The sequence below is a fragment of the Lepisma saccharinum genome, chromosome 1 (assembly GCF_977018435.1).
Source record: "Lepisma saccharinum chromosome 1, izLepSacc3.1, whole genome shotgun sequence".
In the NCBI taxonomy this organism is placed as follows: domain Eukaryota; kingdom Metazoa; phylum Arthropoda; class Insecta; order Zygentoma; family Lepismatidae; genus Lepisma; species Lepisma saccharinum.
The window spans coordinates 176,902,215-176,916,281 of record NC_139229.1 but is presented as its reverse complement, the minus strand read 5'-3'; the positions used below and the strand labels follow the sequence as shown (position 1 = coordinate 176,916,281).

Genomic DNA, 14,067 nt, shown 5'->3' with positions numbered 1-14,067 from the left:
ATTTCGGGATATAGTTGTCTCATTTTTATTGCCGGTGACTGTACCAACAAAGAAAGTGAACTTGAAATTTGAATCGATTATGACACTGCATACACACATTGATAGAGAGAAATAAAAAAATAACTCTAGGGAACTAAAGATTGGATACTTTGAGTTCTAAGTAAATGAATAATTAATGAATTAGTTTTGCTTTTGACAGTACTTTTCTAAAGTTATATTGCATTTACTCTTTTCGATATTCCTTACTTCTTTACCTCTTGTTGGCACTGCCTGTATTACAAACACATAAGCGCGCGTGAAATAAGCAATCTCAGCATATTTTAACAAGCCATAGAAGCTAATAGGGGGAGTGTTGAGGAGAGGTTGCACACATTCACAATCTAGGACATTGTGGATGTGATGTAATCAGCACCACGCTCCGGTCCCTTTACACCCCACACCCCTCCAAGATTGTCCTGAGGTACTTATTTCATTGGAGACTATGTAAATCCCAGAGCCTTATTAAGCAGGTAATTGGTCTGAAAACTTTCCATCACAGATCGAACCCGGATCTCTCCACTGCGCTATCACGAAAAATCTCTTACTACTCTCCTACACACAAAAATGATTTTAACTAAACATGAGTATTTAATTTATTGAAGTGAGAAAAGGTTAGCCCCTAATGAAAACTCCGGCCATGGTCACGCAATATTGAGATCTTCATACTCTCTGGAACCACTGTTTTTTAACACACGGAAACCGAGACGGGATGGGGAAAGTCGAAACGAGACCGAGATTTAGTAACCGATATTCTCCGTCTTGTTCGATTCTTTGACATGATATTGAAAAAATTGCCTACACTAAATTTAATTTAGTATTCGACTTCTTCAGACATTTTATGCAGGTAAATGATATATTTTATTTATAATGAGTACCTAGGTTCAGCTGTGAGCTTGTGCTGCGTTGTTGCATACGTATATCTACAATAAAATTCCTTTTTTGGAGGGCTTGTAGCGTCGAACGAAGCGTTAAACAAGAAAAGTTATTTTCCCTAATGAAGAGAATTTGAAATAGTATGGTTACTTATTTACAACTAGTAATGAGACCGGACACTGACAGGTCTCATCTCGATATCATCAATATATATAAACAAGAACTCGTAAGATTCATTCAATAAACTCCAGTCCTTGCATAATTTAGACATTTTATTTTAAATGGATATTAACGCGTTAAAATATACTATCCTTTCTTTTCTTCCTACATGTCTTTTAGGTATTATTCAGATTTCACACATTAAAGATATTTGTAATTAACAGTGCCATCTATTGACACAATTTTTATTTACAATAATTTTGACAATCTTTGGCTTATTCCTGTCCTACAGCTTCACAGAAATCCTGATCAACACGATAAGAAATAGATGAACTTTAACTTCCCAGGTTTCTTTTCCCTCATGTGGTAAGCGAAGCACGTAATCTTCGAAATCGTTCCGAATCTTTACGTTCCGTTTTTTACGATCCTTCCCCCTTCTTCCACACTTCTTTCCAATACACGTCATCTTCGAGAGCTAATATCCACTGTTCAATGTTATAACCCTTACGCTTAACTTCCGCTACCTCCCCTTCCTGGCAATATATATATATATATATAGTATATGTATTGGTGTGTGTGTTTCTGCGGCAACTTGTTCACCCTCGCACACATAAATACATGAATCCCCAGAGTACGTAGCTTTAAATTGTGAGGCTTAGTTCGATATATTACCCTCAGAGGGTAGGTGGATCGATATCGGAATCCGAAGACCCGGTGAAGGCGATGAAATTCATGAATTCATCAGGGGAGAAAGAATTTTGCCTTTGAAAGGGAACTTGTGACACAAAGATCGACATTTCTGCCCCCACGAAGGAAGGAATTCGAAGCACGTTTCTGTGCCATTTGCATGCATGTGCTTATTGCACCGAGATATTGAACAGGGGGGGGGGGGGGGAAAGAACGTCGACTTTCTCAACCATTTCTTTTTAATTTTCTTCGCAAGAGAACGTGTAAGGACACGTAACCCCAAGAGAATAATTTGCTTCAAACTCCTGGTTACTGAAATAATAAAAAAACACGAGGTAATTTTAAGCTTATTGCCAGCGCCATTTAGTGTGAATTTTAGTCGTCTGCTTCCTAAGCTCATCACCAAGGCACCCTGAAGCGCGACGCTCAGCGAGAAGAAAATTTCTGTTGCATGCTTCCTGAAAATAGCGCAACGTTCACACCAGTGCGCCCTGCCGAAACGCACGAGATCGGCTTATGGAATGTCCATGCTAGAAGTCGGGATATTTCTAGTAAAGCGGGGGCGGCGCCAGAAATTTTCGACAGGGTGGGCAGAAGCTGTATATTGATAGATAGATTAGGGTGGGCAGGTATAAATGTAAGGCCATATATATATATATATATATATATATATATATATATATATATATATATATATATATATATGAGGGGAGAGTGAAAAGTTTTGAGCCTCACATGGAAGGAGTGATGCTAGGTAGTTAAAATTTTGGAGGATGTAAGGTTTGAGTTTATGGACACACTGTGCGAACTTTTATGAAATTCAGATATTTTCTTATATTTTTTGTCAGGTTGAAAATGAATGAAGTGTAAGAGAAGAGAGTGGCCGACAGGGTCGTCATTCGGTACCTCTGTCGGCAAGGCTCACTGTACAGGCTGCTTTGGTCGAGTGTGGCTTCACCGCACTTACCCATCCACCTTATACCCCCGACCTGTTCCTATGAAGGATTCACTTCGATTACGTCACTTCCACATGGACAAAGGCGGTCGGTCATTCAGTGGTGAGAGACTCGGGACGTCTACCAGATGACTGTAAACAAATTGCAGCACAGAATGCATAAGTGTATTGATCTGGTGGGTGGTTATAGAGATTATGTGATTATGTAGAGAAATCATAATGAGAAACTGTAGCTCGAACACTCCTTCCCTGTGAGGCTCAAAACTGAGCATATGTACCCCCTTCTCTCTTACACTCCCGATTTCCCTTCACTTCTTTTCCCTTTCCTTTTCATCTTTTCTGTTTTACTCCCTAATGCCTTCTTATAGCTTTCTTTCTCAGCTTGTTACCTCTTTCTCCCTTTCACTTTCTATCGTTCCATTCTTCAAATGTTTCTCTTTCTTTTCTAATCTATTATCGCATCGTGTTCTACTTCTTTGTCTCCGATGGACACAAGTATTTCAAGGAAGTGTTTGTGTGTGCGCAGCCATACATTCTAATCACATTCTTTCCTCATGTCAATGTAGTGAAATAAATGTGAATTGGTTAAATCACATTTTGTCCTTCAAGTGCAAAAATACAAGGTACATACGTACTCCACTTTATATATTAGGCGAGACAGTGATATAAATTGTGATGGTAGACAATGGTGAAGGATTAAATTAATTTCTCGTAATTTAAATGCATGTTCCTGATGATATTATATTAATCATATGAGTTTTGGACTGAAACTTGGGGGTTAATGACCACTTTTCTTGGCTTAGAAGGTTATTACAACTGACAAATGTATCTAAATGTTTGCAGTAACTGCAATCGGGTGCCAAAACTTGGGGGCAAGGCCAGTTTACTTTTTGTTAGAAAAGTCTTAGCATTAAGAGGTCATAGTGCGGGTGCAACAAGTAGCAAAATGTGGGGGACTTCCCCCCGTTCCTCCTAATCGCCGCCACTGGATATTTGGATTAAAATTAATGTCTTATTGGGAATGTAAACACACACACAGGTGGAAAAACCAACTCTTATGTTCATTCTGCATAAAGTATCCCCAGGCTTATGAAAGGCTATTATGACAAAATATCCCCCAAAAGTAATAATCAAGTAACATTGAAAAATCTCTTAGCTAAGTTGTTATTCGTATTCTGAAGTCAGTCTTCGTTACTCATGCATGAGAAGTAACACACGTATGGTTAGATGAACACATGCACTCAGGTAACAAATAGTTTACATTTTGTAGAATGTGATTTTGGACACAAGGAATTCATCGAAATTGATCACTATACCCGGTAATTCATCCCTTTTTTCGCAGACGACTTGGGTTGTATGGAGTGACCTTTTCGAAAGCGCTCAAATGTCAATCTCCATCCTGCGCAGTATACCCTGGAAACTTTAATCTTGCAGGCGAACGAGTCTCTGGCGCCTGGAACTACAGTCAAAATAATAATTTGTGGAGGGTTGTATTTTCAGTGTCTGCGTGTATTTGTTTTCCCCCTTTCGTCACTTTCATCTAATCACCATTGAACCTCATTGTCGCCATTAGTCAAAATTAGCAGAAAAGTGACTTCACATAGAACAAATCAGTCGAATCAGCAACAAATTACTCTTCCAAAAGTGGAGTTTTCGAAAGTTGAGGTGGTAGTTTCAATTTCGAAAGTCTCAAATTTTTGTCTCTAGCAATACACCCTCTTAAATGAACGCATCTTTTATGGTGATAATATAACACGTTCCCCGTGAGTTCTTTTTGTATATTTTTTTCTCCAATGGCATAACGTTGTCGCCTTGTAATGAAGAGGTTCTGGTTTCTACTTCCCCTCCCCTGGTGGAATCACAATCCACACTGGTTCGGACTGCACTTTAAACTGTAGGTTTAGTCCCGATTAGCCTATCTGAGCATAAAATTCGACTTAAAACAAATAAACAAAATTTTCTTATGGATACTTCGTGACGTGCCTTTTCTTCTTTGCTTCATCTGCATCTACAGATTCTGTTGACCTTTTCGGCTAAATCTCTGATGCTTCCAAAGTTTAAACCATTCTCATCGTGATTGATTAGTTCTCTGACGCCCTCAAAACAAAGCTTTCCTTCCAACCCCTTCTTCTTTTAGTTGTACGTAAGTTAATCACAAGAAAAATCGCTTGATTAGGTAAATGATAGGCAAAATTTATGTCTGGAACTAGGATTTCTAAATAGAATTAGCCACCCATTATCAATTCAATAATTCTGTTGCTTTTTCCAAACCCACATAGCTGTTACATAAAAATTAATATACCTGGGTATTGTAGTGGTTATTGTGATTGCTTCTTATTGGTATTTATTAGTAGAACGAATACAAAGTTGTTATTTTGCATACTATGTAGATATTTGAAAATGACAGGTATGTAAAATATAAAAATTTTAATGAAATAAAAAAAGAGACACTTCTGGATTTTCAATGTAGACCTAAATAAAAAAAAGTCGAAATAATTTATTGTGTTGCTGGAGGAAGCAACGCTGAGGTATTTATTTGTTTCTTTAGAGATTATTTTAATCATACGCAGGCCGGGATTTATATATGTGAAGACCCGAAGCATACAACACCAAGACCCCACCCCAATCTCCTCCACAGTTTCAGTTATAACTTTTCGCTAAGCTACATGAGGTGGTTAGTTATACGTATTTCTATATTTTTCATCACATCCGAAGTACCTAACTTTTTCTTTGTGTGGTACTTTTCAAAACAGTTTTTCCCCCAGTGAAGGACCGGAGCTGCAGCCCTCAAGCTCACCCTAAATCCTGAACTCATTTTGACCATGCCCTGTATAATTTTCCGCCTCCTAAGCTCACTAGCTGCTTATAATCATAGAAGTATTGGTCACAGTTTTCCTGTTTCAAGATCTCTAGTAATTCCTTTTGCTTTCTAATGACAAAGTTAAATCAGCTTTTTATGGGATGATGATTGTGAACATTTCTAGTATAGATAATATTCATTAGTAAAATATACATGTAATGAACACCAGAATACACTTATTTATTGCAAACATTCACATATCTCTAAGTATATGTACTTAGTGAATTTGATTGGGTGGGCACAGGAATTTTGGATGGGCGCTTTACCACCCGTGCCCACCCCTGTCGCCGTTCCTGTAGTGAAGACACTTTCCTGTCCGCTTCCCTGCAATGCGTTATGCCTGCTGCCTACCTCTACGGCGATGAGCCAACTTCCATAGTAACTTTTAAATAGGAAAGTCACACATGACGCATTGCAAGGAAAGCAGTAATTCGAGATCCAGGTGTCCCATTTTTATTGCCTGTGACTGTACGTACATGTGCTCGTGTTTGTGTGTGTTTCTTTTTCTCAGTGTAGCAAGAAAGTGTACAAAATTGCAAAGTTAAAAATACCCCCCCCCCTCCCAGACTGCTTATTACACATATTCTACAACTCATTCTCTGCGGGAGAATTGGGGGTGCAACACAAGAGAAGCATCCTCTGACAGGATGACAATGTGCAAAATTTCAGAACGTTTCAGCAAGATTTTTAAATGTCATAGAGTTGAGTTAGCATTTATTGATACTCGGAAATGTTGGAAAACTATACACATATCCGATCCTACGTCACTAAAATTAACATTTGCTTGATGGGCTCATAAAGGATTTCGGTTATGGTATTCCATCCCGTTAGGGTCATAAAGGAAAGCGTGGATATTTCCCAGAATGTGTACAAACGCAGAATGTGGGAGCTATTACTAGGCGCGATCTTCGTCAATAGCGTGCCTGGTGCGATCAAAATGGAATGTTGCGGCGGAATTAACGTGGGTGTGCGTGAAATTGGATGCTTGGTAGACACGTTCGAATTTCTCTGAACAGCTGGTTTCCGGAATTGGAGACCGTAATGGCGTTTTGCTCTTATTCGCATCTACAGCCTGAACATGTTTTAAAGCAGAGCACTTCGGGCATTCTCGGCATCTCTCGTGAATCTTCGGGGCAAATGCATATAAACCTGTTTTCAAGCAGAACAATCGGCTACTCTCGGCATCTCTCGCGCATCTTCGGAGCAGCTGACTCTAAACCGGTTTTCAAGCAGAACGTTCGGGCACTCTCGGCATCTCTCGTGCTTCTTCGAAGCTGCGTATAAGCCCTGAGAAGTTACGCATGCCAGTGAAGTGTGGTGACTGAAGAACCAGAACCAATTCAACTGGCAGCGCGTATATAAATTTCCGGTGGCCGCGGTGGCTCAGTCGGTAACGCGTCTGACTACCTTGCTAAAGGTCCCGGGTTCGATCCCCGCCCGGTTCAAATCCGGGAACTTTTCTAACGATGGAAGTGGCCCCGGCGCCCACCCAGCGTCGAATAACATGGGTACCTGGCGATCAGGGGCGTGATGCTGATCACATCACCCCCACTCACGACTGGCTCAAGAAAGTGTGGGGCGTTACCCCCACACCCCCTATACGCCTTCATGGCGTGGTGTTATGCACAGGGGAGCACTTTACCTTTTTTTCTTCTTAAATTTCCGACAATGCCCGAAGCTTACCGCTTTAAAGTACGAAGTGTCAATAGTTTACCAGTGCATAGTTGGTTTATTAAACTATTTCCTGCTTTCCTCAATATATGCATCAAAACTATTTTAACTAAGCATCTTCAGTTCGTTTCCAGCTTAGCATTGGGCTGCCTTCACCATAACGTCAAATCAAATGAATGATATAAAAGGCCAATTATATAATGTTACTGGTTCTATCAAAATAGATTTATGCATTATTCAGGAGCTGAATAAATTAGCTACTATTAGTAAAGAGAATACAGCTTTGACGTCAAATTTTAAATTCCATTACAAATAGTCCTCTCAATGAATGATAAACCGGAATTCTTTAACCTGAGATTTATTCTGACAGCAGAGAAACCCCGTGCAATTGTTTTCACGTAGGTGGCTCTCACTAAGCCAGCCTGATTAAATCTTCTGTCGCATTTAATTCATAGATCGCTTCAATCTACGAGAGCTTACATCTTTCCGAGCAGGAGAGAAATGAAAAAAAAAGGCGACCCTCGTTTTCATTTGAAAGGACTTTTATTTTTACTGATTTCCTTTCACTTGGAAGTTTAATTAGCTCTCTATTCACGAGAGACATCTAGCGACAACTAACAGAAAATGAAGTTGCCTGAAAAATGAATGCGTTTTTAAAATCGTACGTCAGTTTATATTTTCCAACTCACAAATTCGAGCCGCACTTACTACGAAACCGAGATATGTATGTTCCATGGTCAATAGGAATCATGTTCTCCCTTTTTATTGGTTGTAGAGTTTCAACGAATTACTAATGATGACGATTTATATCATACAAGTTCAATCCGAATTCACTAGCGCTTATAATTTTCTAAATAGTCAAATCGATATACAGAGTGAGTCAAAAGTTACGACTGGATATTGATATAATATTATTGTGAAAGGAAATGCTAGGAAACACAGTGTGGGGAAACGAAACCCCCACCACAACGTAGCTTTTAACTGAAGCATTTTTACACGGCGCGATACGAAACCCGGAGTCCAGGGTTTGAATCCCGGCCTGGGAATACGTGTTCTTTGTGACCGTCTCTTCATCAATTTCTCATATCGTCACTCATCCTCATCCAGGCGAGGTAGAAATGCGAAGTAAAATAAACCAAATCAATCAATCAATCAATCAACTGAAGCATTTGGACGGACCTCTATCGGACGAAGCACCTGACGCTTAACCGCAGTATTGGGATTGACTGACCTCTATCGGAAAACAGAGGTGTACTTAATGTTTTATTAGAAATATTATCTTATCGACATTTTACCCACAAAATATACTTCTACTGATAGATTGCTATAATGCCGACTGTTGTCAGTTGTTAACTCCCATTGATAAGCAGATAGGCAGATCGATCGCGATAATTAATATTTCCTTATACGAGCACCTGGTATTCTTCCTGTTCACGAAATTACATCTTTGCGCCTACATTAGTTCCAGAGCAACCAACAAGAATTTCTCTGAGCATCTGGTTTCAGAATAGGACACTGGAATCTTGTTTTACCCTGCATCTATAGCATGAACATGATTAAAGCAGAGCACTTCGGGCACTCTCGGCATCTCTCGTGCTTCTTCGGAGCAGCTGCCTGTAAGCCCTGAGAAGTTATATATGACAGTAAAGTCTTGCGACTGAAGATTCACAACCAATTCCACTGTTAGCGGACCAAACCGGGAATCGTGGAATAGTTGTTCAGCGCACCGGACTTGTAGTAAAATCACAGTTCTGTCTCAAGTTCGATCCTCATCACCGGTAAAGAGAAATGTGTTCATCTAAAGACGAGAGAAGAGGTGCTCTGTCGGAACGTAGCGTTAGAATAAGTATAGATAGACAATGGATAATGCCCATACCACTGAATGTATTCGAGTGGAGGGCATCATCTGTAAAAATAAATAAATAAATAAATATATAAAATCACAATTAACATTGCATACCAATAACTCTTTGGATGATCGCTGGAATGACATTTTTTCCATATTTTACTATAGATTTATTAAATATGTGACATCCTATGTACTGTAACAACCACGGAAGAAGAAACTTCAGAATACATTACGAAATTCGGTCGCAGCAGATGTAAGCAGCCGACCCCACATAAAGAACTTAGCCCTAGCGCCCTGTCTAAAACTTAAGCTATTCCTACTGACGGAGGAGAAAGAGTTTTGGGAAGTAAGGTTTCTAGCGAGCGATGATCGGAACAATCGAGTAGGGACAATGATGGAAGCACAAATAAACCGAAGTTAGATAACTATGCCACCCAGATCCTGATCGAGGAGGACGTCTGTCGTCAGCTTATGCTGGTAAAACACTAGTCCTCTCAACAGATCTGCCGTGAAGCAGAAGCGATCTACCAATGTTTTTTTTCATTCATGTCATAATTGTGTTTCGTCGATTATCTTTGTGCGAGGCTTGTGTTGTGTCTTCCATATTTGTGATTTTGTCCCTTCATCCATCTCATATCACTATTCATCACCATCGTTGCGATTAGCCAAATGTGAAAAAAAGCGACGTGAAATAAACCCAATTTTCTCTGTCTATGTGTGTATCGTTATGTATAGTGTAATCTGTACTATGAATATCCATTATATTTTGACATGGGTTTGTTGTAAAGGCTGATTTTGTGGCCGAAACACTACTAAAAGGATTACTTATTCTCGTGTCTTGATTATGCTAATAAAACACCCAATTTGGAAACAAAAAAATCACAACATACGTACGGATTTCATACATGGTGGAGCTTGTAATAATGGATTAAAAAAGAAGAGTGGTTTTCAGATCTCATATCGGCGAGCCATACCGAAAGCTCTCGGGAGCATGTCTGGTCTTGTTCCACGCGACGTCGATCAGTGTCCGTTTTTTGGGAGGACACTTCACAGATACGTAATTACGGCAGCGGTGAAAGGTTTGGAATAGATTGAAGGGAACCACGTGCTTGCAAAAGACTGATGAGAGTTTAAAACGATGCGACAGCCGACAGAACGCCCTCTCCCTGGCACTTTATTAGGGATATCGAGTAATCCAAGCTATATATCACTGCGGCAGAATGTAAGTACAGTATGTAACATTCTTATTCGTACACACGGATTTTCAAAGAAAATGCTTTAATATCTGGAAGGAAATACACTCTTTTGAAATTGTTTCTTTACAATTCAATAACTAATATCATTAGGAACATAAAATCTTACCCAAATTCTGTATAACCAATGACAATAATAAATTAAATGAAACTGAAAGAGAAACATGCCATTTTTTGTACAACTTTTCTATTCGTACACTTAATAATGTAAAAGAAAAAAAGTATATTCAGAGCAAATTGACTGACAGTTCTAATACTTCGATGCGTATCCTTTGGCTTTAATTACTGCTTGACACCTGTTCTTCATAGAATTAACCAGTTTCCGACATGTTTCAGAGCTTATTTTATTCCACTTGGCTTGCACAACAGTTTTCAACTCTTGTTTGGACTTGACGCCTGCTTTATGGACTCGCCTCTTCAAAATTGCCCATAAATGCTCAATGTGATTTAAGTCTGGACTTTGAGCTAGTGTTTGTAGTAGTTTGGGCACATTCTATTAGCCAATTCATGTTAACTCGCGCCTTATGCTTACTGTCATTGTCTTGTTGGAATCTGTAGATATGCGGCATGTCCATTTTTTGGGCACTCTGCTTTACATTGTTCTTCAATATGTCCAAATAGACATATGCATCCATGATACCATCAATAAACTGGATGGTACCAACACCTTTGGACGACATACAGCCCCAAATCATTAATGACCCACCACCGTGTTTAACTGTTGGAACTGTGTTAATGTGATGATTGTCTTTATTTGATTTTCTTCAGACCCTATTTATCCCATCTGACCCGTATATATTAATCTTGGACTCGTCTGACCATATGACACTATGCCAAAATTCTTGGTCCTTGTGGATGTGCTCCTTCGCGAATGAAAGTCTATTCCTGCGATTCACCTTATTTACATACGGCCTCTTTCGTGGTATTCTGCCATGATATCCATGCTTCCACAAGGCACGTCGGACAGTTTGATCCGACATCATCTTGCCAGCAACATTTTCTACTAACGGTCGTAACTGAGGAACACTTAGTTGGGGGTTTTCTCTCACTCTTTTTAAAATAAAGCGTTCATCACGTTTCTTCAACCGATTCTCTTTTGGTTTTCTCGGCACATTTTGTGTTGAACCTTCCTCTCTAAATTTGTTGACTATGTATTGAACTGTGGAGTGTGATTTATTGACTGTTTGTCCAATTTTTCTTAACGAATAACCTCTAAGGGCCACATTTATAATAACATCCTTGAGATCGGAACTAAGTTCCTTCACCTTGCCCATTTCGAACACACTGATAGATATACGATATGCCTACAACAATACCTACTCCAGCATTCCGCTTGACGGGGAGCGCGCCTGCATGTTCAAACTTGTTACGAAGTTGCAAACTGCACGAAATCGCCCGAATAGCGGTGCCGCTGTATGGGAGGAAGATTGAAACTCTTGCCTGTACGAATAACAATGTTGCATGAAACAGCGTGTTTTTCTCTTTTCACACAAATTATATGCTCTGTTTATACACTTTGAACATACATTTTTATTGACATTTGTTGGTGAAACCTTCATTAACATTAATTTCCAGGTACATATGAAAATGATTATATTTACTAGTAGATATGACATTTTTTCCTCGGAATTCTATGTGTACGAATAACAATGTTACATACTGTAGTAACTTATGTTTTCCGTTGATTCTAAAATCTTCTTATCAGATTAATAACTTAGCAGTCGTTAGCAGGCCACGAAATCATCAGCACTTTTACCTTTTAACTCCCAGCCGACCATAAAAGCCTAATAACGATTTTGTTTTAATTTTTAATGACACCTATGAAGTTTGCTTCAGATTATTTGAGATGGTTTTTAAGCCAACTTTGAGCACAGAAAGCCTAATCGCGAATGGACTGCGTGTTCTACGCAGCGGTCTCTTGGAGTCAGCAAAGTTTCTCCATATGTTCTTCTACGTGCCCTCTTCCCTTTCAAGTACTATTTGTCACTTCATAATTAGTTAGAGCCAAACCATGTTCTATATTGTATTCAATCTTGGAAAAGTAATATTTATCAAAGGGGAAAATTCTTTGTGCCTGAATTGTCTTGCTTAGAAGACGTGGAAATCTAACATTTGTATATTAAGATAATACAGCTTCATGCATAAACTTTTACTGCTCTCAGAAGTACTTACCATTATGGTGTCCAGTTCCTTGCTAGTTGCGGTCGCGTGATAAGACAAAACCTATTAAATGAAACGTTATATAAGCATTAATACCAATGTGACCATGTATCACGGTGTTTTAATGCAGACTAAAGCTCAATAACACATGCAAACTGCACAAAGGTAGTCTATTATTCAATACATTTGAATCAGTCTAACGAACAACGTTGTAATCAATGTTTTCGTGACGGCAGAGATGTGTAAATGGACCTGTCCCCCTCCCCCCCTTCGCACGGCCTTTTCTACGCCATGAAACTTTCTCGTGAATGCGGTAACGGGGAACAAGCTTCACTCTATTAAGCCCACTATAGGTGCTTTGGCGTTCCTAGTCTCGTCGAGAAGAAGTTCTTCTTACCAGATTGCGTATTGGACACAGCCGTCTAGTCTAACACATGGGTACTTGCTGAAAGGACTCGAGCCTCCGATGTGTCATGTCTGTAATGTTGTTTTAAGTATTCGTCATATTCTTATCGAATGTGTCGATTTTGATTTCCTCAGACAGACTTTTAATGTTTCCAGCTGTTTATCATCCCTGTTGGGCGACGACAACAGTGTTTTATCAAATGTTTTTAGATTTTTGTAAAGTGCAGATATCTTCCACCGTCCGTGAGGAAGCTTTTAGTTACATTCTGTGTTGTGTTTGTCTTGTGCAGGCCTTTTTATAACCTTGAACTTTTTATTTTTCCCAAGGTTTTTTTACACCCCTTGCTTTACAATTTTTATTAAGAATTTTAGATAAGGGGATATTTCCCCGAATAGAAAGGAGGGTGCAAAATGGCCTTATGTTCCGATGCACCTAAAACTTTTAATTCAATCAATCAATAAATGAAACTTTCTCTTGGAATATCAACGTGTTACAGATAACAACACGGTTGATTGATGTACTGTCTGTCAAATTTGTTTTTTGTTGTCCATTTGATGGGATTCATTTTACGAACTTCAATTACATCTCCTGAATTAAAATGGCATGTAAGAATTAATTTACAGTGACTAAAATGTTGCCTTCTATCTTAATTGGTAATTTAATGCAGTTTCCTACATTGCATATATACACATGAGTCGTATTCCTTTACCTTCGTCATCATTTAACTGGCCATAATGTTCTCAAATGTTAACCATATCTATCTAGAACAAGTTATCACAATATTACTTTAAATACCTTAATAAGCAATAGCTACACAACATTACCTACAAAACCTGTAAAGGAAACAAATATTATAAGATCACTTTAAAATGCTTTAAGTGAAACTGTTAAAAAACTGCTTAAATAATATTATATATATTTGTTGGATACAACAAACTACCTCACGCTCTGACATTCCTAAACTTAGAAGTTTATTGCCGCAGAAACACAAGCCCCCCATCTATCCTTATCCTTGGCAAGATGAATCCAGTCTAGACCAATCTTGCTAATTTCGTTTAGGTCTATGCCCGTCTAAATCGCCATAGCACTTAATATAGTACAGAAACCTGTATTACATTTTATATTACAGATAAGTGTGTAGACATTTTGTGTACA

General features: G+C 38.9%; 1 protein-coding gene across 1 annotated transcript in view; it reads right to left on the bottom strand.

The window, feature by feature from the left end:
• The window catches only part of LOC145987318 (dual 3',5'-cyclic-AMP and -GMP phosphodiesterase 11A-like), a 219,956-nt gene that overhangs the window by 31,364 nt on the left and 174,525 nt on the right, over positions 1–14,067 (bottom strand). Inside the window, exon 10 of the mRNA XM_083121842.1 lies at positions 12,519–12,569. Within this exon, the coding sequence (XP_082977968.1) occupies positions 12,519–12,569 (51 nt within the window). The remainder of the gene's footprint in view (positions 1–12,518; positions 12,570–14,067) is intronic.